The 26,287-nt window shown below is 40.8% G+C and overlaps 2 protein-coding genes and 2 long non-coding RNA genes across 4 annotated transcripts; 2 read left to right on the top strand and 2 right to left on the bottom strand.

The window, feature by feature from the left end:
* The first annotated feature begins 1,764 nt into the window (after positions 1–1,764).
* On the top strand, positions 1,765–7,633 carry LOC136533630 (E3 ubiquitin-protein ligase WAV3-like). The gene is made up of 3 exons (XM_066526179.1): positions 1,765–2,103; positions 4,047–4,139; positions 6,011–7,633. The coding sequence occupies exons 1-3, from the start codon at positions 1,957–1,959 to the stop codon at positions 7,358–7,360; spliced, it is 1,590 nt and encodes a 529-aa protein (XP_066382276.1). The 5' UTR covers positions 1,765–1,956; the 3' UTR covers positions 7,361–7,633.
* A 729-nt stretch (positions 7,634–8,362) lies between these two features.
* LOC136533627 (THO complex subunit 3) lies at positions 8,363–22,926 on the bottom strand. The gene is made up of 11 exons (XM_066526178.1): positions 22,607–22,926; positions 21,600–21,695; positions 20,817–20,946; positions 16,991–17,079; positions 16,374–16,442; positions 11,679–11,736; positions 11,443–11,542; positions 10,526–10,612; positions 9,387–9,465; positions 9,155–9,287; positions 8,363–8,607 (listed from the first exon to the last, which is right to left on the bottom strand). The coding sequence occupies exons 1-11, from the start codon at positions 22,724–22,726 to the stop codon at positions 8,570–8,572; spliced, it is 999 nt and encodes a 332-aa protein (XP_066382275.1). The 5' UTR covers positions 22,727–22,926; the 3' UTR covers positions 8,363–8,569.
* On the top strand, positions 11,903–16,359 carry LOC136533628 (uncharacterized). Its single transcript, XR_010778512.1, has 3 exons — positions 11,903–13,106; positions 13,897–15,035; positions 15,219–16,359. It is a non-coding gene; the product is annotated as an uncharacterized lncRNA (long non-coding RNA).
* On the bottom strand, positions 13,565–13,897 carry LOC136533629 (uncharacterized). The gene is made up of 2 exons (XR_010778513.1): positions 13,732–13,897; positions 13,565–13,652 (listed from the first exon to the last, which is right to left on the bottom strand). It is a non-coding gene; the product is annotated as an uncharacterized lncRNA (long non-coding RNA).
* Positions 22,927–26,287: the final 3,361 nt, after the last annotated feature.

Raw genomic sequence — 26,287 nt, 5'->3', positions numbered from 1 at the left:
GATGACCCAGCGACTTGAGAGGCTGAGATCAATGAATTGAGTCCGCGTAACATACACATCTCGGCCTTCATTTCTAAACTGAAACCCACCTACTAGTTTCTAACCAAATAAATACCAGTAGTCCTATCACCTTTTGGGTTAGTAGTACTAATCCACGCTTTTTGTAACCGGTTGCAACTAACCCAGCAACTGCTGCTCCTAGGCATCAATGCCCCATATTATTATGTCGTCTCCTTCCTCTCACACGGTCACACCACCATATATTACTGTGCATTCCAATAGCCTATGAAGCTCAGCTCGATCTTGCCATGAAATATACCCCTAGATTAAATAAAGAGTGAAAAACAAAACAAAACAAAAGATGAGGCCTCAACTGAACATTTTGGGCGCTGTGCCGCTCTGACTGACTGACCGCTGGCCAGTCAGTCTCTCACTGGCCGTGGCAGTGTGACGAGCGGCTGCGATCGGCTTGAGTGGCAAGGCATGCCGGCCAACCAACGGCTCAGATGGGACGCTCCGTATGGTGGTAGTACGAGGGCAGTCCCGATGGTGCATTGATGATGGTTTCTATCCTCATTAAATGACTTGCCACGTAGGTAAAATGCTGACATGGCAACGTAATTAATGAAGAAAGAGAGCAAAAATCATAGAAATGGTTTCTTCATGAAGAAACCAGGTCTACTCTTGACCCAATGCACCAAGAAACCATGAAATCGCCATTGAGGAGAAACCACCAGTTTCTAGGGAGCTCGTGTCGCACTCTCATTGGAGGAAAAGATAAAGTTGGGAGAGAGAAAGAGAAAATAGTTATTCCTCATAGAAACTATGAGTTGGAAAACAGTACTTTTTTTTGTGTGATATCCTATGTTATAGAAACTACTAGTTTCTTTCATTGGGACTGCCTTGAAAGACATGCCACCAAAAGGTTTTTAAATTGCTGTTCCCATGCCCCCACCCCCAAAGGCGAAAAGGCCAGCACACGAGTGGGACCACGGTGAATGTACTTATTGCATGGCAGCTCGCCTGCTTGCCAGTAGTATTCTGCAATCTGCAAGCAGAGGTCTCTCTTTGCATGCAGATCCCAGAAAATGTTCAGAATTACTATAGGGCTGGGTTTGAAAGATATATTAATGTTCTTAACGAAATTGTACAACATTCTAAGTATCTGTTTTCCGAAAACAACATTCTGGCGATGACCATAATTATTTTGTTTGTTGAAACGTCGATAGCGCAAACACTGAATAGAGGACATGGAAAATCTTGACAACAGATAACCTTGATTTTGTATATAACTCATGACAAAGAATAAGTTCTGAAAAGAAGGCCCATGGCCCTGTCGAATAACGGATGTCGTTTCAAATAAATATTAATATTTTTATAAAAAACTTAGTGAAACTTAAGACAATTTGACTTAGTGTAATTATAGGATTGTATATATATTTTTTAGAACGGAGGAAATATAAGTTACAGGCATTTTTATTGTTTATAATGGACGAAACCGGCAGATGTGAGTTAACCCTGGGTTGACATTAACCCTGCATTTTAAAATGTGGCCTGACCCAGTACATTGCACTCCAATCCAGTAATGAATCAGCATTTGTCCATTTGTTTTCGTGGGGAGAGTGGGCCCAAAATCCAAATGGCAAAATGACAAGGGCTACATCGCGATTGCAAACTCCTGCTCACCTCACCCCACTCCCCACTGCTGAGGCGAGAGAGAGAGAGAGAGACAGGGATTGGAGAGAGAAAGAAATGCGTGGTCTCGCTTGCGGCTTGCCCAGCTAGCAGCTCCTTGTACAAAGCCAAGCCCACAAGGCAGCGAGAGCCCGCCGTAGCGTTTACACCCTGACAGGCAAGGCCAGAGATTGGAGAGAGAAAGAAGCAGCAGCAGGTGAGTGGAGCAAGAGAGAGGCCATGCCGGTGTAGGCTGGCAGCCGAGTGGGAAAGGGAGGAGCAATGGTGGGGGGCTGCGTCAGCGGCGGCGACGGCGCCGCCGAAGGGACGCTCGCGAGGTGGCGGAGGGCGGCGGCCAAGCGGATCGGCCTCTCATGCGCCTCCTTCTTCTCCTACGCCGCCTCTCCCTCCCCGCCTTCTTCCAAGACTGTATGTGCCTCTCTTATTCACTCTCTCCCGTCTTCCTTACGAGGATTTAGGTGCTTTGGGGCAGCTGTTCGTCGCGAAAAGGGCCCAAGAAACAGCTCGTTTTTACTGCATTGTTCGGTCTCATCAGACTTGCTGTGTTTTCTTTTGGGGGTCCCCTCTGTTTTATCTTTGCGAAAACAAGATTCTATATACATCTGTGCAAGTTCCTGGTTGATTGCAGTGGCATTATAACAAGGCAAGGTTCAGGGCATCATTTTATTGGATCGAGTTAATTTTGATTTTCCACCCGCTAAATCAATGCATCTGTCCATGTTCTGTTCTAGCCTGCTCCTTTTCATCTGTCCCTTTCACCCCTTTTCTCAACTGCATTTTGGGTTTTTGCACCCCTTCGTTTCTAGTCTAGGTGTGTGGTTGTTGCGGCGTGCTTACATCAAAAGCACAAGTTCGTTTGCCTCCTTGCCTCTCTTAAATTTCGTCTCATCCCATCACAAAGACTGCTCCAAATGCCTTACTTCCTGGTTGGTTTTTGTGTCGTCTTTTTTACTGCAAACAAACTGTAAATACTAAGCAGTGATTAGATTTGAATTTTTAACAAGAACCACCCCTATGCCCACTTTGATACTTTGACTTGGACAATCCTTTTGCCCTTGTTTTCTCTTAGGTGTTGCTTACTAAAAGTATTAGTAGTGGTAGTGGCTTGTCGACCTACCTGGTTTGTATTGTATTTCTTCGTACTCTTCATCCATTAATGAGAGAGCAATAGCAATAATTTGGTGCTAATATTTCTCCCACGGTACCCCCTTGTACTGGTACCCTGAGAGAAATATGAGCACAAATTTCAAATCTTGATGCACCCTCCACATTGTGCACCATGTACCATGTTTACGGTCATTTATTTTCCCTCAAAATATGACTTCTGATCCGGGCATCTATACAAAGGCCGCGTTTAGTTTGCCTCCGGAATCGGCGCCGCCGGAATTCTCAGCACTGTAGCATTTCGTTTGTATTTGGTAAAAATTGTCCAATCGTTGATTAATTAGGCTCAAAACGTTCGTCTCGCAAAGTACAACCTAACTGTGCAATTAGTTTTTGATTTTGTTAACATTTAGTACTCTACCGCAAGTTTGATGTGACGAGGAATTTTCTTTTTGCATAGTGCCAAAGTCTGGAATTTGGGGTAACTAAACATGGCCAAAGGTTGAAAACTCTGCGCATGTTACCTTTTGCATATATTTTCCCAAGGCTATCTTGTTTCAGTTATTATTGATGAAAGGTTCTGCATTCTCTTGGGTATTGGGCCCCTTTCCCCCATTTCAGGATTGCTAGTGGTTGCAAGTTGCTCTACATATGGCGAATACTGTATTTTTATGAGGGTAGTTTGTGTTCCCTTAAATTTACCCTTTCCCCCCTTTAGAAATTGGGCATCTTTTTTTTCTCCCTTTACCAACATTCAGTTCCCCTGGAACTGTAGATTGACCTGTTATGCGGTAAACTAACTGTTACTAGCACTTAGCAGTTAGTAGTGCAAATGTTTCAGGCTTTCAGCACTGTAAGGAATGACCATATGGTAGGTAGATGTGTGAATTTCCTTATGAACCCACATGTGTCCCAGATATCATTGATAGAAAATAGTATATGGAAGTACACAAATATAAGACAGGACAACAGCCTGTTCGTTTGGCTGTGGCTTGTCGTAAACGATCGTAAATTTCCAGCCGGAACAGTATTTTTCTCTCACACAAATCAGTCAGCAGTACTTCTTCACGAACCAGCAACGATACGAATGTATCCTACTCCAGCAGCCTTTCTTTCTTTCTTATTTCTACATTTTCCTCGTGAAGCGTATTTATTGTCCTTTGCCATCTGAACAGTATCTTGAATGCAGCTGTATTGCAGTGTACAAATGTATCCTACTCCATAACACATTATGTGTTGATATGCAGATCTCATGCTCGGCACTGAATGCACCTGCAGACAGTACTGATGGAGAGCAGCAAAAGATGGAGGAACCCACCAGCACCAGAGTGGCTGACAAGGTACCAGCTATATGTCCACTTACATCTCCCTTTTCTATTTTCTTTCTAAATGTACGATTTTTATTTGGACCACCAACACTGTTCTTATTAGACAATCTCAATAACAGAGCTTTTTTATTAAAAAAAAGCAAGAAACTTTTCTCTAACAAACGAAATCATGAAGATATCAGTAGCATCCTTACCTAAGAATGACTAAGATAGAAAGAGAAAAACAGATGATTAGATAACAAGAGACAAACTGGTTAGTTATAGTAGCTGTAACAAACTAAAAGGCAAATTTGTGGTAAGCGGCGACTAGGATATTGTGCTCTTCACTCTAATCCCTCTCTAGAATGCTCAGGAGTGAAGTTTGTTCCCTCCATGACAAGTTATTTTTTTGAAAGGAAAGTACTTATGAGGTGATTATGTTAATGATTAAGACTTTTAAAACAGATCAAGTATGTTAATAGTCTTTCAGATATTGGTGAACTATACATCTGGGGTTTCTGTTTTCACTCAACGGCTTTCTATCTTATAGTTTGAAAGGAGACTTTGTTTTTTTCTCGAACACGTAAGAGAGTTGTGTATCATTTTACTGAGAAAGAAGAGAGTACACAAGAGGGACAAAGTCTCCCAAAAAACACACCCCCAAAACTCATGATGACACAACCACCACAAACAGGAGAAAACAAGAAACAAATGGCCCATTTCAACAGCAGGTGACCAACTAGCTACCAAGACCAGGAGTATTATACTATTACCCCCCAGCAAATGACCTGACCAGCAGCTCCTGGAGCGCCTTTGCTCCAGCAGAGCACCACAAGATGCATTCATCTGTGACAGCCTGCAGCGGAGCCATGATTCTTCGACTTGAACCATTAAAGACACAATCATTCATTCATTCTGATGTTTTCAGATTCTCCAAGCCACAAGAATGAAAGTGGATTGAGCCAGCTTGAAATTTGGCTAGTGGAAGACTGTTGCAATTGCAAGTATATAAAAAGGCTGCATATATTCATTTAGTGCACACAATGTCTCATGACTGTCCACACTGATATCTCACATCCAAAGTGGCTCATGTAATCATGTTTCCTTTTCAATAATTTGGTAATATGGTGTTGTGGTACTTTTTAGCTACTCTTCATGGACACTTATGTGGTCTGAGAGATGTGATAATGCCTGTGTCCCTAATGGCACATAAAAGTAAGAGCAGTCACTTATGAGCACCATATCATGGTAGCCAGTGACCACCGGGGAATATCTTGATATTACTCATTTCTCCAAAAGAAAACTAATGCCTTTTGAAATCATTTTATAATTACTATTACTAAGACAATCAGGTAGAGCTTTTGAGATTTTCAACTAATATTTATGAGAAGTTATAATGCAAGATCAGAAAAGACGTTTGCCAATGTTCTTTTATGTTTGTGCAATGTACATCTGTTTGCTAGCTAGGTTGCAATGGCATTACACAATTTATATTAAAGCAAAATTTTGACCCAAACAAATTCTCCTAAAACAAGATGCATCGGAGTTAACAAGCCATTTAGAGTTTGGCAAAGTCTTTTTTTCCTTTTTCTTGATGGGCAGTCCTATGTGTTCAACATATGCCAGCTTGCAATGCGTGCAATAATTGGGTTGTACTGTCCTGTCAGCATCTCTAACGATGTCTCTGATCAGGATTCAAGTCTGGTTAGTTTTAGAGGCTATGGAAGTAGCTCTTAGGGGGCTAAATAACGATTAAGTGAAGCAAGAACAATAAAGGATTTCCCTCCAGATAAGGACTTCACTGTTTTAAGTTGATTGTAAATTTCACGCGTATTTAATTATGCCATTCATGGACATGGAATTTACTTTCTAATTATGCAATATTTTGTGCTTTTGAATTTCAGAATCTATGTGCAATATGTTTGGAACTCCTCAGCACCAGCAGCAGTGATGTTGACAATGGTGAGACGCCAGCAATCTTCACAGCGCACTGCTCCCACTCTTTCCACTTCCTATGCATCGCCTCCAACATCCGGCATGGCAATGTCAGCTGCCCTATCTGCCGTGCACAATGGTCTGAGCTGCCACGTGACTTGAAGGTTCCACCATTGCTGCACAACCAGTCGGATCCAATTCTTCGCATCCTGGATGACAGTATTGCATCATCCCGTGTTAACAGAAGGTCCTCCATCCGTGCTGCCCGCTACGATGATGATGACCCAGTAGAGCCTTTCACTTTGACTGAGCATGTGGATCCATGTCTTCGCTTCGTCCTTATCCCGGCTCCAGTGGCAGCTCACCATCATATTCTCGGGCATTACCCCTGTGGACACATGTTGCCACTACAACAGCACTTCCAGTACAGCGGTTCCTCCATGCTTTCACCGCCTCAGATTGCTTCACCCAGTGGACAACGGCGCGCCTACCTCTCTGTCAGTCTTGCTCCACAGCCAGCCATGGACTTGGTCCTGGTTGCCAGCCCTAATGGACCACATCTGAGGCTCTTGAAGCAGGCAATGACGCTTGTTGTCTTCTCCATGAGGGCAATTGACCGGTTAGCCATTGTCACGAATGCCACCACTGCAACCCGTGCTTTCCCCTTGCGCCGGATGACATCCCATGGGAAAAGAATGGCGCTGCAGGTCATTGAACACCTTTGCTGTGTTGGTGGGACTGATCCAGTAGGGGCTTTACACAAGGGCCTGAAGATACTGGAGGACCGGGCGCATCGGAACCCAAGCAACTGCATCCTTCACTTGTCTGATCATCCAGTCCGCAACTGTGTTGGGGTGGATATGAACCACTCTAACATCCCAGTTCACCAGTTCCATGTCGGGCTCGGTTTCGGGGTGCAAACTGGATTTATCATGCATGAGTTTGAGGAGCTGCTTGCACGGTTGCTTGGCGGCGTGATAGGCGACACCCAGCTGAGGATAGGGGAGCATGGGGGAATGGTTAGGTTTGGAGAGCTGAGGGGTGGTGAGGAGCGAAGGATCCCGCTCGACCTTGTGGCAGATTGTGGCTTCATACTTGTTGGTTACAGTTACCTGGAGGGTGGAAGAGAGGACCAGCTGAGGACAGGCGAAATCGCTGTTGGGTTCGAAGAGAAAGGCGACAACCGGTACTGTGGAATGAGAGAGATGGGGCTGAGCATTGGCGGTGAGAGGAGGAGCTGCTGCGCTGAGAGGCGGGACTACCATGACCCATTCATGGCACGGCGATGGGCGAAGCATTTCAATGTGTACAGGGCCTGAGTAAAACAGCTTGATGATCAGCTGCGAAATATGATTCTTGTTGGTTTCCTTTTTGCATTCCTGCAAGCATCTAGGGGTGGTGTCTGTTTTTGGCTTCTTTTGGTGTGGATCTGAATCCCTGTAAAATGTCTTTTTTTTGTCATGAAATGTGTGGGTTGTCTGACAAATTCGGCTTGTGTTGTGTGAATCAGAACGTGAACAGATCATATTGGAAAAAAGAAGAAGGAAAACTAGCAACATTTGATTGAGCTTGCCAATTATGAATGCAAGGAAGTTCAAGAGTTATTTTTTTGAAGTAATGCCATTGTGCCACATTGTTGAATTAGCATGTGTTCTTTCTCCAATTGTGCTCATTAAATTTTACTAGCAAAGGACAAGAACTTACCACCAATGTCAGACTGCCTCCTATCATTTCTGTGAAGTATTTTGCCACTACGTTTTGCTCGTGCCGCTCAGTTACTGAGCTTTGTTTTGTTTATTTATTCTTTTAAGGGTTCTGGTTTCAAGCTATCAGGTTAGGAAAACTGCGTTCAATTGGGAGGCAGATCTGGTAACACGAGAATAACTTAAGAACATATAACCACTATAACCTTATTTCGAACTACAGCACAGCACGTCCACTCATTCTATCAAAAAGTGAGGTCTGTCTTCTGTTGAGGATCCTCTCCTGCAATGAAATGACATACTATAGCCCTCATGCACGCTTAGTTTCAAAAATAGTATCGAATCAATTTTAAATTATAAGATGTTTTGATTTTTATAGATGCTTTTGCTATGCATTTAGGTATACGTTATGTCTACATACATAGTAAAAGCAATTGTATCTAAGAAAGCCAAAACGTCTTGTAATTGAAACTAAGGGAGAACATGTTAAGAACTCCCATGAATTTCTCCCCTTTCACAAATATCTTTGTGTAATTTTGTTTTTATTATTTTCTCAATATACTCCATTTTATTTGGGTTCTAATCAGATGAAAAAGTTACGTGATAACGTCGTCCACATAATCCTTCGTCACAACACAAAAATGAAAAGACGTTAATCACATGGTATCCTGTGATACACTACAACAATGACGTTCAGTTCAAGCTGGCAGAAGATTGATCAGCATCGAAGTTACACTGAACGTCTATAAAATGTATCAGTGTAAACAAATCCGAAAGTGAATCTACAATGCAAACCATTCTATATGATGGTAGTCTAAGTCAGCATCAGTTATGTGTTTCGAAGCCAAATATCCGGAAAACACCTGCAAAAGCAACAAATGGTAAGGGCCTATCAATTCTTTTTATCATTATACCACCAGAGCTTTATGAACTAGAATCCCTTAAAGCAAGATAATCCTCTATAATTAACTAGGCAGATGATACAGCTCCACCCTTTTCATAGTTCGTTCAACCATTCTTATTTTTTAGGCAGTTTTGTCGAAAACCAGATAGTTCAATGTGAAATCATTCAACAACTGATTGATCAGATAAAAGCAACACAACAGCGGCTGAGAAAGGTCCAAAAGCTAAACTGAACCAGACATTCAGTTTTCTTCGGCTGCTGTAGTGATGGACTCATGTTAATGAAATCAGTTATATCTCCAATTGTTGCCAGTAAATAACAACATGAGTAGACCACTAGACCAAACTAGTGAGTGAATTGCAGCAACCATAGACATTCAGTTTTCTTCGCTGCTGTAGCGATGGACTCATGTTAATGAAATCAGTTATATCTTCAATTGTTGCCAGTAAATAACAGCATGAGTAGACCACTAGACCAAACTAGTGAGTGAATTGCAGCAACTATACCTTCATCAGCCATGTACTTGTTCTTGTCGTCTCCTGCATAGGCCAGGAGATTGTACTTAGGATTCCATTCAACGCTATTCATAGCTGCTTTACATGGAATCTGATGAATTGATCGTCCAGTCTCAACATTGGCCTGATGGAAGCATAATAAAACGTAAAATAACAGTACTTTTAACAGCATTTAGTCTTGAATAAAAAGGAAAGTATACTATGTGTGTGTGTGACGACTCACAATGTCAATGAAAGGATCTTCACTGGCATATGCAATGAATTCTCCAGTATGATTGAAGCCAACTGTTCTTACAGGCCACCTATGAGAAAAAGTAATAAAAATAAAGATATAAATCTTTGTAAGCTTATTGAAACTGGAAGGAGGATTACTTGATCAGCTTATCAAGGTTTTTCTTTGAATGAATGCTTATCACCATTTCTTCATTCAACCCCACTCTAACGGCCTAATCCCGGTAAAAAAATGCATTTTCATCAAAATAACTCCATTGCTACACTTTTCCATCATTTCTCATAAAAGGGCACATCGATTGCTGAAAGCCCTCTGGGTCTGCAGAAGGTAATTTCTAGGCAGCCTAACCGTTGCTTATTTTGCAAGGAGGCTGACTGGAAATCAGGAGAAGTGGAGAGACTCGCTCACTGCCAAATACGGATATAAGGGTTACAAGTCCAGGGCTAAAATAACTTTAACCCTTGGTCAATTTTCTCCAATTCCCTGAGACAAGGTTCTGTCGAAGAAGTTAGCCAAGGGCATTGAACCACCAACTGCACATCAACCTGAATTGATGATAGCAACCACTAAATGGCTCAGTGAAATATGTTAGGGGCTTAACGGACATGGCACTACATATGGTAGCAGAAACCAATTGAAATAGTTGGTGTTGAACTGTGATTGAGGGGCATTAGGACTTTGTATGACATGATCACATGGATGACACTAAACAAAAATAGCATGTGGAGAGTTAAAACCTGGTGGCTTTAAGGCGACTTCATGTTTTCCCACAACTTGTAACATGTTTTAATATAAAAGAAGGATCTAAGTTAAGCAAATCCCATAGCTTCTTCTGCCTACACTTACATAACATATTCAGACTGAACAGAACATTTTTTTTTTTGTAAAATATTACACTCTTTAGTCTAACATGTCATGAGACTATGGAGAAAAGCGAGGGGAAACATCAAGTGTAATGCCCAAATCAATAAGCACTCCCCCTCCCCCCCAACCTCAAACCTTTAAATATAGTCTTCCAGCAAAGGAACAATAATGACAACTGAGAACTCATGTTTATAGGAATATAAAGCCATTCAAAACTATTGCCATATAGCAATGTTACATAGTAAAGTTAAGCTAAAGGAACATACTCAAGTTTTGTGAAGGTTCTAATGCATAACAACTCTTTGACATTCCAAAGACTGACAAGTGAATCTGCACTTCCAACAGCGAAATACCTAGCATCATAACAATTTGTAACTGTCATCAGCAAAACAACTATAGTTTCTCTCAAAATCAGAGTAACAGCCTAACAGGAAACCAGACAACTGACTACTATATACAGAAGACGACTACAAAATGTATGATGCTTACTTGCATATTGTTGTGGACCAAAACTTCAAAACAAGTGCTTTCTGAATTAAGTAGCCTGGCATCATCACAAAGAAGGCTAATTGGAAAATACCATTACCATACGATATGAGGCTGCCATATAGGTCTAGACTCACACATCGGGCGATTTTCCCCACCTCAATCTATGCGATGGTATATTGGCCTCACAGTTTGCAGGTCACAATATCTCGCGTAGACAACAATCTAGGTCCACTGGCAAACTAATTTGCTCCTCTTTGTAAATTCTGAATTCAGTAGTTGTAAGGACAGAACAGGTAATCATATCTTCTAAAACTCACTTACAGGTAGGTAATGTCCTAGTTAATCACTCACCCAAAGGTTGCTAGTTAACAATTTATTCTTTACCTAGATATGAAGCTAGGATGTAAAATTTCAATAATTCTTATTAGTCTGGTCTTTCAAAAAGAAAAATAATATTGGTATTCTAATAGCGAGAACATAGGTGAATAGGTTGTGCCAATATTAATTGGAATTGAAGTCATTAATCATGCAAGCATCAGTGTCAAACATTTATAGAGTTCACTCTTACATCTTAAGTCAAATAGCAGACCAGATAACCCAGTTGAAGTAGTATAAATTACAAATCCAAGGGATCCAGAGAAGTACCAGGGGGTGAGAAATAAATAAAGAACCTTTAATAGAAAATAGAAAATACCTATCAACTGGATCCATTGCAATGCAATAACACCCTGCTGTATGAGCATTCAGTTTGCAGGGCTTTAAAAACTCAAGATCCTTAACCACCTCAACGTGTCCTGCATGAACAACAGACCATGTGGAAACATTAATTGATACAATATGGTAGCACCAAAAATCTGCCAAAATGTAAATACCGTGTTTATTTATTCAGTATTATCAATGTGAGCTTGGAAAAGGCATCTTAGATCCTACCTAACCCAGTAGTAATGAAGAATAGATCTCCAGCTTTATTCCAAGCAATCTCATTCACCTGAGGAACAAAGCAATAACGCAATTCACAAACATTAAACAACGAAAGCAACATTTTTCCTTAAGCACACACAATGTGTATCATTACATTGAGGGAGAGGCCAAAATGGCCAAGCAGCTCCCCCCCCCCCCCCCCCCCCCCCCCCCCCCGAAATCAGGACCAAACAAGGGGTAACAGAAGAGAAAATCAGAAAAGTAAACAAGGACAGCTAATATCTATCTTCTTATAGGAATCCTGCACCCAAACCGCGGGCACCCGCTAGGGCCACGTCACCCGTTAACCTGTGAGCCGTTCGATCGACCCGTTACGCAATACTGACCGTCCGATGCGGGTCTGATCGGGCCTCTTGCCCATCAACCCGCAAACCTGGTCACCCACGAATCGTCGTGAACCCGGGCCGACGCTGGCGCTCCTGCCTCCGCCGCCGCCACCGGTCCCGTCCCTGCCGAGCGCCGTCCCCGTCCCAGGCCGCGCCGCCGAGCGCCACCTCGGCGGGAGGCCCCGACGTCCTCTCCCAGCAGACCCGGGCCTGGCTGCGCCTTCGCCACGGCCGCCACTGCCACCCCGCCGAGCACCGCCCCCGTCCCAACCGCCGCCCAGGCCGCGCTGCCGACCGTCACCCCGGCCCCCGCTGAGGTCGCGCCACTGACGCGCTCGCTACGAGGGGCGCCGCACTGGCCCCGGCCCCTCCCAGCCCGGAGAGCAGTTTCCAGCCGAGCGCCGCCTCCGCACCCGTCGAGGCATCTTTCATGGTGGGGAGCTCGATCAGGTGGGGAGGAAGGCCTGGTGGCTACGGAACCGTCCTCGCCGATCTAGGCTGTGCCGGCGGTGGGGTTTCCCTGCGGCCGCCCACATCCGGCCGCCCACCAATCGTCCGGTCAAGGTTTCCTCCGCCGCCGTCGCCCAGCACCATGTGTGGCGAGTTGCATCGCAGGTGCTTCTTCCACGTGTAGCCTGACCACGATAATACCTCCGCAACCGGGCCAGTGGTTCCATGACCGATCTGTGAGTGCACCGACCGAACCAGGTTAGATCTCCTATGTTGTTGCCCATTCTTGAGTCTCTTGCCCCACCGTCTCTTGCCTTCACGATCTCCTCCTTTTTTGCTTGCAGGTCTGCAGTCTGCACACATGAACAGTCGGGGGAAGGAGAGCAGCGGATGTCCCGCATTGGCTCTGTTTCCACTCTTGCTGTTACTTGCATCTTCATTCTTTAATGTCCTTCCCAATTTTCCGGGTCATCCAAATATGGTCTTCAAAGTTTATATATGTTTCAGATTATAGTAGATGCTGTCAGGATCACATGCCCCCCTCTTACAGTTGCAATTTCAAAGGGTCTATGAATATTCCTGCACTTGAAGTTGGAGTAAGGTTAGTCCACAACATGCCAGGTTGCTTACCTCCCCTTATTTTTCTCCCAAACATATGCTTTTATATCCTCAGCTTTGATATGCCAACTATGTTTTTTCCTACCTCTGTAAAAACATGTTTCTCTGTTTCCCAAATTGAGTCAGCAAACATATCCTAAGTCACCTCTTCCTCTCATCATATAGATGCCTGTTCAAAATGTTGCATGGTCAAAAAGAGATTATGTATAAATTATGGATACTAATTCAGGCATGAAATATCTACGTACATGTGCCTGCCGGTTACCATGGTCGCTGCCACAGACCATAGGAGCAACAATTTCTTTACACAATGAAAGATGCTATCATCTATGGTTTCACTTATAAATATATTTACTTGTATTCTGTTACAGGTTTGACAGAGCCACACTCAGTATTTGTTCCCTCTCATGTAGGTTGTATGGTCCTACCCCTGCCGACACACTACCTCTGTAAAAACATGTTTCTCTGTTTCCCAAATTGAGTCAGCAAACATATCCTAACTCACCTCTTCCTCTCATCATATAGATGCCTGTTAAAAATGTTGCATGGTCAGAAAGAGATTGTGTATAAATTGTGGATACTAATTCAGGCATGAAATATCTACGTACATGTGCCTGCCGGTGACCATGGCCGCTGCCACAGACCATAGGAGCAACAATTTCTTTACACAATGAAAGATGCTATCATCTATGGTTTCGCTTATAAATATATTTACTTGTATTCTGTTACAGGTTTGACAGAGCCACACTCAGTATTTGTTCCCTCTCATGTAGGTTGTATGGTCCTACCCCTGCCGACACAGCAGCAATAGTCAACATGGCGATGCTCATACTTCTATACGTAAAAGCCAATTTGTTGATACAAATGCAGTTGGCCAGTTTCTAGGCAACGTCAAATTTTCTTATGTATTTATTTTGTTTCCCATGCCTCAGTCAGCTCATCAAGGAAGTTAAAAGTTTACTTCCTTTTTTATGAATATTCCACTGGGGTGCAAAAATTTGAGTCCACCATTCGACGGGAAAATGAAGCATTTGAATCTTTGATCAGACAGAAGTCCCTGATGATGATACCTGTTGATCAGGTGGTGTTTCATTCTATCACTAAATTTTTAATTTCAGTCTAACCTTACCAAGGCGGTTAGTGCATGAATGATGCCACACAATGCTTAGTCAAATGGCCTTTGCACCTGTCTATGAATCTACATGTGGGATCATATGCCTGGTACCATGTGTTTATTTTAGCTCAATCACAATCAGCCATATGCAGGCAAAATTGTTGTCATACTTTTCTGACATGAAACACATCTATCTTTTTTTCCCCTCCAGGATGGCCGTTGCATTGGACCAACTGTTGCAAATGAAGCAGAACCTCTTTTATGTCACCACTCAATTACAAGAAATAATTTATTTATTTATATTTCATGCATTGTGGCCTCTGATATGGTCCATGTTGCTGCTCGCTTATGGACCTAGGGAGTTCGGATATCTAATGTGATTTGTGACTTTTTTTGAACAAATACACGTCTTTGCTCACAGGAAAACGGTGAGACACATTGTATTCCTTTTTCCTGGAATAGAGCATATGAAAACATATAATTCCCTTCTAATCTTAGTTGTACCTACTGCTGTAAGCCCTTGCCTGTACCTGTGCAGAGAAAGTAGACCTGCAAAATGCATAATTGCATTTCTGAGGCCACAAGGAGATTGTCATAAATACTTTTATGACCAAATGGAATGATACTGATGTTTGCCATATGCTAATCTATATCACTTATTGTTCCAGACTACCTATTTTTATTGTTATTTGCTTCCTAACCATTGCATGGTTGCTAATGCAGTCACTCTGCGTTTTTATCAGATCTCTCGAAGCCAGTAAATAAATGCTGCACCAACTGGAGAAGCCCATAAAAAACGTAAGCCTTAAATGTTGCACGATTCACAAATCAGGAAGCATTGCTCCATTGCTTCCCATAGGTCTGCTCCGTTAGCGTTGCTTTTCGTACTTGGGTTTTAGTCGTGCCTCCTAAAATTAGCAATCTCTTTTATTCCTGCGACTTCTAATTCACATATCATTTTCTTTGTCATGCTCTTTGCAGAAACTTCTATGAATGATAGTGTGCTGCAATACCCTTGCTATGAGTACACTACCTCATTCTAGCGACATCCTTCCTATGAGTTCACTTATAAATCCACCCGTCCTGTATGACGATGTTCATGCAATCACCGTAAAGGTACAATCTCTGTCGTTTTGTTTTTTCGAAGTTATGGATAATAGTTTGAATGACTTTTGTCAGCTAATTCAGCACATATTTCATATTTCATGGATAATACTTTTAGGCTCTTTCAACCAGTTGTGCACACCTTTCTTCAGCTGTTGTGTTGTCTGAATCGATTTCAATTTTGCCTACTCAAAGTGCTAACATCCTCATAGCCAAACTGAAAACAATAAACCAGGGTATGCATTGTATATCAAATAAATGTGTAGTTCTTAAGGGACATATGCATTCCTTAATACAATGCAGCTGCAGTGAAGGGAACCATTTGCTTCATTTGGTTTACCTTTTTTTTTTTGGCTAAACATCACTTCCATATTAACCAATGACGTGTAGTATTTCAAAATATGATAAATGCCTTTTTCTTGGTTATGAGAATAATGGATACCACTCATTTACATTATTCTGAATGTTGCAATTTACTGCCTTCACTGATAGGTATGGATAGCCACACTGGCAGCTGCGTGGCAACGCCGCGCTTAGTTTCTAGTTCTAGATGAAACCCTCTACCAATCTACCAATAGGAACAACCCTTTGGCATCTGCAATGCACCAAAACCATGCGTCCTCATTGATGTAAGACGTTGTGGACACTTGGTTTTGCTCCTTAGAGAAGATAAGCATTACGATGCTTCCAAATTATGCAACAACTGACCCAAGGAAAACACACCAAAGAATGTAAAGAAAAAAAATTGAACTGCAATAAATTGAAAACACAAAGGTACATAAATCAGCAATACATAGATTAAAACAAAGTATACGTTCAATTATTTGGTAAATTCAATTCATACAGCAGTACCCATTTACTCATAGAAAACATTCATACATCAAATTTTGTCTCAGACAAGCATACATGGACAGTGCTGCTCATTTTATTTCTACCGACATGTATATGTGCATGCTAATCCAAAGAACAGTTGGATCAAACAAAGAATTGCTAGAAAATGTTTCATATAGCCAAGCTTCAATTCATAATTACCTCGTAAGTAGACTTGTGTTTCTTAGCAACTTTAAGTGTCCTAACATCCAATATAGTCAGCTCATCCTCCTACAAACCATTACAAAAGCTGTTATTGTAGACATAAATAAAAAATTTGATAAAATTAGAGTTTCAGTAATTTGTAAACAATCATATAGAGAACAGTTTTTATGAATCATCCCTCCCTCCCCCTACCCCCCCCCCCCCCCCCCCCCCCAACCCCCCAAATGCCTGATTTGATAAATTATTCGCACTGCTTTCTCAAGGCCAAGAATATTTATCTATAACCATACAGAGAAAAAAAACATGTCACGGCTCCATCTAATTGATTAATTAATATGTTTATATGTACATCTTTAGGTGCATAATTCCATTCTATATTGCAATGATACTGATACAGGATTCAGGAATGCAAAACTGTAGGACTTCTAAAAAAGAAACACCAAAATAGCAATATGGCTGCAATTTTTCAAGGTACTTGCTGAGAAAGGTATAAGCCAAAAGAAAGTAACCTATCTTTTTTACTGTAAATAAACCTAAGTACATTAATATAGGTCAGTTTTGTTATAAATGTATCCATTCTTAGCGTGAGCAGAGAAAAGTTAGGCAGTATGAACCTTGTTTCCAACAGCTATCTGAGTGCCATCATGTTTATATGTGATGTTGATGTTTTCTCCGCTAAGTTCAACAACTTGACATTTTCCACCTGAAAAAAACACAAAGAAGCATTGATGAGAAGAAAGATAAAAACATTATAACTTGATTGACAGAAAAACTACCACCAAGACAGAACAAAAAATACAACATATATCATCCAAAAGCCAGATGTCACATACGACAAAATAGCTTCCAGATAAAGTTATTACATAAGAGATCTTTCCACATCAAATTTGTTGTAAATGTGGGATAATGTAGGAAAGAACAAAGGGCCTGTTTGGATCATATCAGATTTCAGGATCAAGCTTGTAGAAGCTAGGATGGTCTCCAAACACCCACCAACTCCAAAGCCAGGTTCTGCAATCTCAAAAGCCGAATGAACTTGGCTTCTACCAGCTTATGGAAATTTAGATGGATCCAAACTCAGCTGAAGTAAAAAATGTATTCCATAGATTTAAAAAGGTATAATGATAAATGGGCAAGGGCCGAAAGAATATCAGATTTAAAAACTTAGCCACTTAAATGGAGATGAAACCCGAAAGAAAATCGTTGGGGCGTAACCCTCTTAGCGACGCGCCATATCGGAACCCGGGTATGGTGTTAAATGGGCAAGGGCCGGGTCGTCACCCCCGTGACGCGCCGTGTCGTGATCTGGGCATGGTGTCAAGTAACCAAGGATCGGGTCGTCGCTTCCTTAGTGGCGCGCTACATCGGCGCCCGGGTGTAGTGAAAAATGAGCAAGGGTCTTCGCATCAGAGTCGACGGGTGCGAAGGGTAAGGAAGCTAGTCGAACCAACTAGGATCCGTTTAGGTAGTTGGAATGTAGGGTCACTTACAGGTAAGTTAAGAGAATTAGTTGATACCGCGACTAGGAGGCGTGTAAATATATTATGCGTTCAAGAGACTAAATGGAAGGGTCAGAAGGCGAAGGAGGTGGACAATACAGGTTTCAAGCTTTGGTATACAGGGACAGTCGCGAATAGAAATGGAGTAGGAGTTTTGATTGATAAGAGCCTCAAGAATGGTGTGGTGGGAGTGAGAAGGCAAGGAGATAGGATTATCTTAGTCAAGCTTGTCGTTGGTGATATGGTCTTGAACGTAATTAGTGCGTATGCCCCCCAAGTAGGCCTCGACGAGAGTGCTAAGAGACAGTTCTGGGAAGACTTAGATGGCCTGGTTAGAGCTATACCTAGTAGTAAGAAGCTTTTTATAGGAGATCTTAATGGGCATGTAGGTACTACAAGCGCAGGTTTCGAGGCAGTTCATGGAGGTTTTGGGTATGGTAGTAGAAATCAGGAGGGGGAGGAAGCTCTAGACTTCGCGGTAGCTTTTGACCTGATGATAGCCAACACTTTCTTTAGAAAGAGAGAATCTCATCTAGTGACCTTCAGTAGCGGACAACACTGTAGTCAGATTGACTTTGTCCTCGCAAGAAGAAAGGACAAACGAGCATGCTTGGATTGCAAGGTGATACCAGGGGAGTGTGTTGTTTCTCAACATAAGCTTTTGGTGGCAGATTTTCGTTTTCAGATGCGTGCCCGTAGGAATAAACAAGCTAAGATTGAAAGAACAAAGTGGTGGAAACTGAAAGGGGAGACGTCAGAGGTATTTAGGGAAAGGGTTATCAAAGGGGGCTCTTGGAAGGAAGAAGACGACATAAACAATATGTGGGACAAGATGGCAACCAACATTCGGAAGGTAGCCTCAGAGGTGTGTGGAGTAACCAAAGGAAGGGGACGTGAGGCTAAAGATACTTGGTGGTGGAACGAGGAAGTCCAAAGGGCTATTAAGGAGAAGAAAGAATGCTATAGACGCTTGTACCATGACAGCAGTGTGGACAACATAGAGAAGTATAAGGTGGCAAAGAAGACTGCAAAGCGAGCTGCAAGTGTGGCAAAGGGTAGAGCGTACGAGAATCTTTACCAACATTTGAGTACGAAGGAAGGAGAGAAGGACATTTATAGGATGGCTAGGGTTCGTGAGAGAAAGACACGGGACTTCAACCAAGTTAAGTGCATTAAGGATGAAAGGGAGCATCTCTTGGTAAAGGAGGATGAGATCCGACATCGATGGCAAGAGTATTTTGACAAATTGTTCAATGGTGAGAATATGGACACAACCTTTCAGTTGGATGACTCTTTTGATGACACCAATAGGCGCTTTGTGCGGAGAATCCAAGAATCTGAGGTCAGAGAGGCGTTGAAAAGGATGAAAGGAGGTAAGACGATGGGACCGGATGGTATCCCAATCGAGGTGTGGAGATGCCTCGGGGACATAGCTGTAGTATGGTTAACCAAGCTGTTCAACCATATTTTTCGATCGAACAAGATGCCTGATGAGTGGAGGAGAAGTATATTGGTACCGATCTACAAGAATAAAGGGGATATTCAAAATTGTACAAATTACCGAGGAATTAAGTTGATGAGCCATACTATGAAGCTATGGGAGAGAGTTATCGAGCATCGCTTGAGAGCAATAACGCGGGTCTCTATGAACCAATTTGGTTTCATGCCCGGAAGGTCAACCATGGAAGCCATTTTCTTAATAAGACAAGTTATGGAGCGGTATAGGGAGAAGAAGAAGGACCTACACATGGTTTTTATTGACTTGGAGAAGGCTTATGATAAAATACCAAGAAATGTTATGTGGTGGGCATTGGACAAACATAAAGTCCCAACGAAGTACGTCGGGCTCATTAAGGACATGTACAACAATGTTGTGACTAGAGTTCGAACAAGTGATGGAGACACGGATGACTTCCCGATTAGGATAGGACTACATCAAGGGTCAGCTTTGAGCCCTTATTTGTTTGCTTTAGTGATGGATGAGGTCACAAGGGACATACAAGGGGATATCCCTTGGTGTATGCTTTTCGCGGACGATGTAGTGCTAGTTGATGAAAGCCGGACAGGAGTGAATCAGAAACTGAAGTTATGGTGGGAGACTTTGGAGTCCAAAGGTTTTAGACTTAGTAGAACTAAAACTGAGTATATGAGATGTGACTTCGGCACTACTACTCGGGAGGAGGGAGATGTTAGTTTGGAAGGTCAAGTAGTGCCGAGGAAGGATACCTTTCGATATTTAGGATCAATGCTACAGAGGGACGGGGATATTGATGAAGATGTTAGCCATAGAATCAAAGCAGGGTGGATGAAGTGGCGGCAAGCGTCTGGTGTCCTATGTGACAAAAGGGTACCACAGAAGCTAAAAGGCAAATTTTATAGGACGGCGATTATACCTGCTATGTTGTATGGTGCAGAATGTTGGCCTACGAAAAGACGACATATTCAACAGCTAAGTGTCGCGGAAATGCGTATGTTGCGTTGGATTTGCAGTCCTACAAGAAGGGATCGAGTTTGGAACGATGATATACGTGAGAGATTAGGGGTAGCGCCAATTGAAGAAAAGCTTGTCCAACACCGGTTGAGATGGTTTGGACATGTGCAACGGAGACCTCCAGATGCACCGGTGCATAGTAGAATCCTAAGTCAGGATAGTAACGTGAAGAGAGGCAGAGGAAGACCGAAGTTGACTTGGGTAGAGGCAATAAAAGGAGACTTGAAAGGATGAAATATACCCAAAGACTTAGCCTTAGATAGGAGTGCTTGGAAGACAGCTATTCACGTGCCTGAACCTTGATTGCTTCTGTTGGGTTTCAACTCTAGCCTACCCCAACTTGTTTGGGACTTAAAGGCTTTGTTGTTGTTGATAATGATAAATGCATTATGAAATGCTAAAAAAAAACTGTGCATTTTAGTATCATCAAGGAAGAAGTGTGCTACTTACTTCGAGCATCCCAAAGACGAATAGACTTGTCAGCAGCTGCAGTAGCAACTGTATCAGGATGATTTGGATCCCAGCAAAGCTGATCTACACTATCCGTGTGGCCTTTCAGTTCAATATCTTTAACCTTAGACTGTAACAAAATTAGCCAAAGTTCCAATTTAAAACTTTCAATGGTATATAGTAAGATGAAATTAGACTCCCTGCTACCAAATACAAAATCATAGAAAGAGCTATTATTAAGAATAGGAAATACTCTAGCTAAAAGTTTATTCAAAACTCTATAGCTTACTCTAAAGATTCCATCTGTTCAGAATAAAACCACTTTTCATGCTACAAATTATGGTAAAAGGTTTTTGAGGGGGGTCTTAATTATGGTAAAAGCTTCATTGCACTTTAAGAACATTATATGTTGAGTTACACCAATAATTAATGAACTGAACAGATAATTCTATTGTGCACAAGCTATAGAAACAGGAAATTACTGTAAAGTACCTGCGACAAAAAGCCAAAGCTAGAAATTAAAATGGTGCAAATGTGAAGCATTTACCTCTCTTTGGCATATCACACAAACTAATGCTTTCTTAAGTTCAAGGTCATAACTTGTTATCTAAGTTCTATAAGATAGGAAATATACCAATTATGCAGAATTTTAAAATTGACCAAAATGACTCTTATCATAATAAAAAAACAGAGGGAGGGGGGATTTGAGAAGGTGACAACAAAAAGCATATCCCATTCTGTAAAAGTAAATTTGGTAACAATGACAGAAGGAGAGGAAGTTACATGGCCATGTGGATCGATGCTCCAGACACGTGCGGTATGATCAATCGATCCTGAAGCAAGCTTTGTGCCTAGGCAGTTCCATGCTACAGAGTGCACCTAATGATAAAAACTATCAGAATGGTGAACACAGTGATAAGATTACCAGAGAAATGAATAACAAAAGGCAAAAACAAGAACCCACAAATCAAGCTAAACTTTGTACTGCGAAGTACTAGGGTAGAGTGGTTTTGCTTTGAAGATCGCTATGAGGAGTTGAGGACAATTAAGCAACACATTCAACATAATGTAAGAAACAAAGAAAAAAAATCCTCAACATGCCATATATTCCTTCTGAAAGGAAGATTATCCCTTCTTATTTTTCCTCATTGCAACTTTACAGCCCTAGAAAGCACTAGAAGTCATCATTAGTGACAATCTTCTTTCTTAGTAATGTGTAAACCAGTTTTCAGCACTGACAAAAGACAACAAACATAAACAGGTGAAAAACTAACAATAAAGAAATACTCCAACATGTACTAAGATAAGGTCAAATTTCTTTTTAGAACCAAAGGGCAACCGCTCTTGCTCCCCCTGCAAGCAAAGGCACCACAGCTCCTTTGCTGCAACAGAGGACAACTAAATTCCTTTGCAACTAACTGTGGCTGCAGCAATATTTTCCTTTTCATCAAGCTCTAACATTATGACTGCTCACAGGTTCTATATATAAGGAGAAGAAACAGCTAAATCTCCACTCCAATTCGCTTGTAGCTTCGAATCGAAAGCAAGAAAGGGCCACGATCCCGTCTATATTCTCAGGAACCAAACTGGAAGGCCCAAAGATTGCTACTTCGGTACTTCCACACCTTGTTTCCTCATTCTGCATGTACGGCCGGAATTTTAGGACGTCGCCCTACGAACTGCAACCCTACGGATAGGAACTTCGAAACCTTTCTTCCGGCCAGATTCTGGATTTTAGGGGCTCAAGAAGAAATTATGATGGATATTGCGGAGGCGTTGAGAGGTGTTACCTTCTTCTTGTGGCCGTAGTATTCCCTCGACACCAGGTCCCTTAGGTTGGCCCCAGGAGTCGAGCCGCCGGTGCCGGCGGCGCCACCGCTGCCCTTCCTCTCATCTTCTCTTTTCTCCATGCGCTCGCCCCCTCTGCCCGTTCTGTCCCGCAGATCTTCCGGTCCGACCAGGTGGCAGGGAGTCACCCGCCGACCACCTGCAATCCAGCGCGCTGCAAGCTTGAGCACCGGCGCTGCAACGAGTGTGGCCCACGCGCAGCCCACGTACGCGAGCGAGCACGGCCCACCTGCGCGGGCGCTGCGAGCCACAGGAGCGTGCTAGCGTTAGCGCATGCATGTTTCTCTCTTTTATATATAATATAATATTCTTTTTCCTTTTCTTTTTCTTTTTCTTTTCTCTTCCCTGCGCCTCTTTATTCTTCTATGACACATACCATGTTCACGTACAGCTAGTATTTCTACTATATATATATACATGTCCGCAAGGCTAGTTTTCTCTTTTTATTTTTTCTTTTCCTTTCTTATATTTTCTTTTATTTGTTTTTCTTTTCTAATTATTATTTTTCTGTGTTTCATGTTTTTCATGTTAATCTTTTTTCTGCTCGGTTTTTGTGGGATATACCATCTCAAGGTTGGATCTGTCAGCCCACACTCACGTCTAAAACCTGAATGAGTTTCTTCTTTTTTTACTTTCTTTCTGGTTTTCTATTTTTTCCCTTCCTTTTCTTTACCGTTTTTTAGTTTTTCTTATTTTCATTTTTTATTTTATTCTAATTAATATTTTTACCATGATTGACTTTTAAGTTTTTATATTCCACGAGATATATACAATGTGTACATAGTATGTATGTGATGTTCACGAAGTGTACATGTGATGTTCTATAACGTATTTTTGATATGTTCAAGTAATATATATATGGAATGTTCTACAATTATCTTTAAGTACTTGTGATATGTTCTATAATATATTTTAGATTGTTCAATTAATATCATGTGATGTTGTTTTAATTTTTCTCAAGATTTCTTCTTCGTTACTTTGCTTCAATTAAGTAGTTTATTTTTATTTTTGTTTTTGCTTTTACCTTTTTAATTTTCTACATTCCATAGGATATATGTGATGTTCACGTAATGTATATATTATGTTCTATGATGTATCTTATGATGTTCATGAACTATATATGCGATGTTTTATGATATATTTTATGATGTTTAGTAGTATAAATGGGATGTTATACTATTATGTTGGAGTATTCACATAGTATCTATGATATGTTCTACTATATATTTTAGATTGTTCAAGTTGGTGGGTTTTTTTTCATTTTTGTGTTCCCCTTATGTTTTGTTTAATCTTTATTAACTTATTTTATATTTAAGTTATTTAGTTAATTTTATATATTCATAGCACATTATTATTATTTTATATTTGGACCTTTTCTTCTTATTTATTTTGCTATAATTATTTTATTTTTTCCTATTTTCCTTTTTCTTATTTCCCATATTCCATGGTATAAGCGTGATGTGCGGGTGGTGTACATGTGATGTTCTACCGTGTATTTTGGGATGTTTATGTAGTATAAATAAGATGTTTCATGATTATTTATGAGTATTCATATAGTACCCATGAGATGCTCTATAGGATATTTTTTCTCACCATTAAATGGTTTGGTCCAGTTTTAATAAAAAAATTTACAACTAACACAAATCATCTATATGGTGTATTGGTAAGTAAAATATGTTAGAATAGAGAACGACGAGACAAAGCAAGTTGATGCAAAAAAATTCTCTATTGTATTCCCAATGAACAGTGTATACATATATACAAGGCCCATATGGGCAGTTACAAGCGAGAAAGAGAGAGAGGGGTGAAAAGACACCCCTTGGATTAATCCCTAATTGATCACTAAATAATAATTTGTAACACTCCCCCTTGATCAATTAACTCCTTATAGTCTTCACTATTTGTCTATTATGCATCTTTATGAATCTTTGAAAAACCCTATGGAAAAAACCAAAGTAATACCGGTATACTAGGCAAAACTCCTTAAAATTCAGTGGAAAAAATAAGGAGAAACACAATAATATACAATCACCAATGTTATTAGACCCTTCGAGATAAACCCAAAGCATTAGTCTAAAAACACCTTGACCATAGTGTCAATATGCTTCAAATATCATCTTCTAAAAAACCTCGGTGGGGAAAAATAGATGATACAACATATACCTTTATGTTGATATTGCCTCATCAAAAACTTTATATGAGAAACCATAAATGGAAAACTCACATAAAGAAAAGAGTGCAATGCATTATAGTCACAATATCACCCTCCAAAAATCCATGTGGGGAAAAATAGATAATATGACATAACCTTATGTTGATATTGTCTCATTAAAAACTTTATATGAGAAACCTAATGGGAAAAGCTCATACAAAGAAAAGAGTGCAATATGATGTTTGCAACAAGTTATTAATCAGAGAGACTCTCCCCCTGATACAAGCAAACCTTGAAATAAATTCATACCAATTCCCTCAACACATAAGAAATGTGGAGTATGGTAGATTTATGTGAATATCTTTGTAAGATTATCACAAGACTTAGTTTGCAAATATTCATATGCCCATATCACCTATAGAACACAACCATCTTAGTGCAAAATATTGCATTAAGTATAACTTGTCTCCATCTACACAACACAAGTTGCATTACCTTTATAGATAATGACCATTGATTCATAGAATCAACACCACGTAACTTCAGTATGTGATATATCATTCTGTTAAGCTATGCACATTCATGTGAAGTCTTGTACAATACAATGTCAGAATGATTAATGGAATTGACCATTAAATGTCTATTTAAAGACTATTACAAAATGGTCTTTCTATATTCATGTAAAGCCTATTTCGATGATCTAGAATTTGGGGATATTATAGATAACCAGAATCATTATATCCACATAATCTCCACACCAAGACCACATGTGCTATTTGAGATATCAAAAGATATTCTTAACTTTAATCTACCAACATTTGGTAGGAGTAGCGATGCTACTAGATAGAAAGTCATTACAAAAATAATATCTGGCTAGGAACTTTTGCAAGATTTATTAGAGCATCAATAACACTGAGATAATGGACCACATGTCCCATTATCTCATCTCAATCATTATGGCATAAAACAATCTTCCTCTATCATGAGGTGGAACCACCATAGGATACCTTCATATTGAATTACTCAATATGATTTGGATATAGATATAGCTTTTGTACAAAATCCTGAGAGAAGATGCTTGGATTATAAACACAAAATGAAATTTTGGTTTAGTCCGTATCTTCCATCTCAAACTCCGTCTTTAAATTACAACATGCTATTAACATGTGTTTATCACTAATCACTAATGATGTCAAGATTATTAACTATCATATAACACTATGAAATCCAATCAAAGACTTCAAAATGAGCACCAAGTGTAATCAATCTTGTATCCCTTCAGTTTAGGGAATACACAAAGTCGATTGTACCAAATTCGACTTAACTGCTTTAAGCCATTATTGACTTAAGCAATACACAATATGTGTTGCAATTTTATGTATGAGGGTTGGGTATGTGAACTCCTTCCTGGAAGCTTCACAAATACACCAAATCAAGTGATCATATAAATATATGCAATCACTACATCTAT

The sequence above is a fragment of the Miscanthus floridulus genome, unplaced genomic scaffold, assembly GCF_019320115.1.
Source record: "Miscanthus floridulus cultivar M001 unplaced genomic scaffold, ASM1932011v1 os_1020_3_4, whole genome shotgun sequence".
Classification (NCBI taxonomy): Eukaryota; Viridiplantae; Streptophyta; class Magnoliopsida; order Poales; family Poaceae; genus Miscanthus; species Miscanthus floridulus.
The sequence above is the reverse complement of the archived record's forward strand: the minus strand, read 5'-3'. Positions and strand labels throughout refer to the sequence as shown.

Coding starts and splice junctions, on each gene's coding strand:
- LOC136533630 (XM_066526179.1), top strand. CDS start 1,957: ATGGTGGGGGGCTGCGTCAGCGGCGGCGACGGCGCCGCCGAAGGGACG. Junction 2,104..4,046: donor CCCCGCCTTCTTCCAAGACT/GTATGTGCCTCT, acceptor GTTGATATGCAG/ATCTCATGCTCGGCACTGAA. Junction 4,140..6,010: donor GCACCAGAGTGGCTGACAAG/GTACCAGCTATA, acceptor TTTGAATTTCAG/AATCTATGTGCAATATGTTT.
- LOC136533627 (XM_066526178.1), bottom strand. CDS start 22,726: ATGGAGAAAAGAGAAGATGAGAGGAAGGGCAGCGGTGGCGCCGCCGGC. Junction 16,443..16,990: donor AGATAGCTGTTGGAAACAAG/GTTCATACTGCC, acceptor AATGGTTTGTAG/GAGGATGAGCTGACTATATT. Junction 9,288..9,386: donor AAGATCCTTTCATTGACATT/GTGAGTCGTCAC, acceptor TGCTTCCATCAG/GCCAATGTTGAGACTGGACG.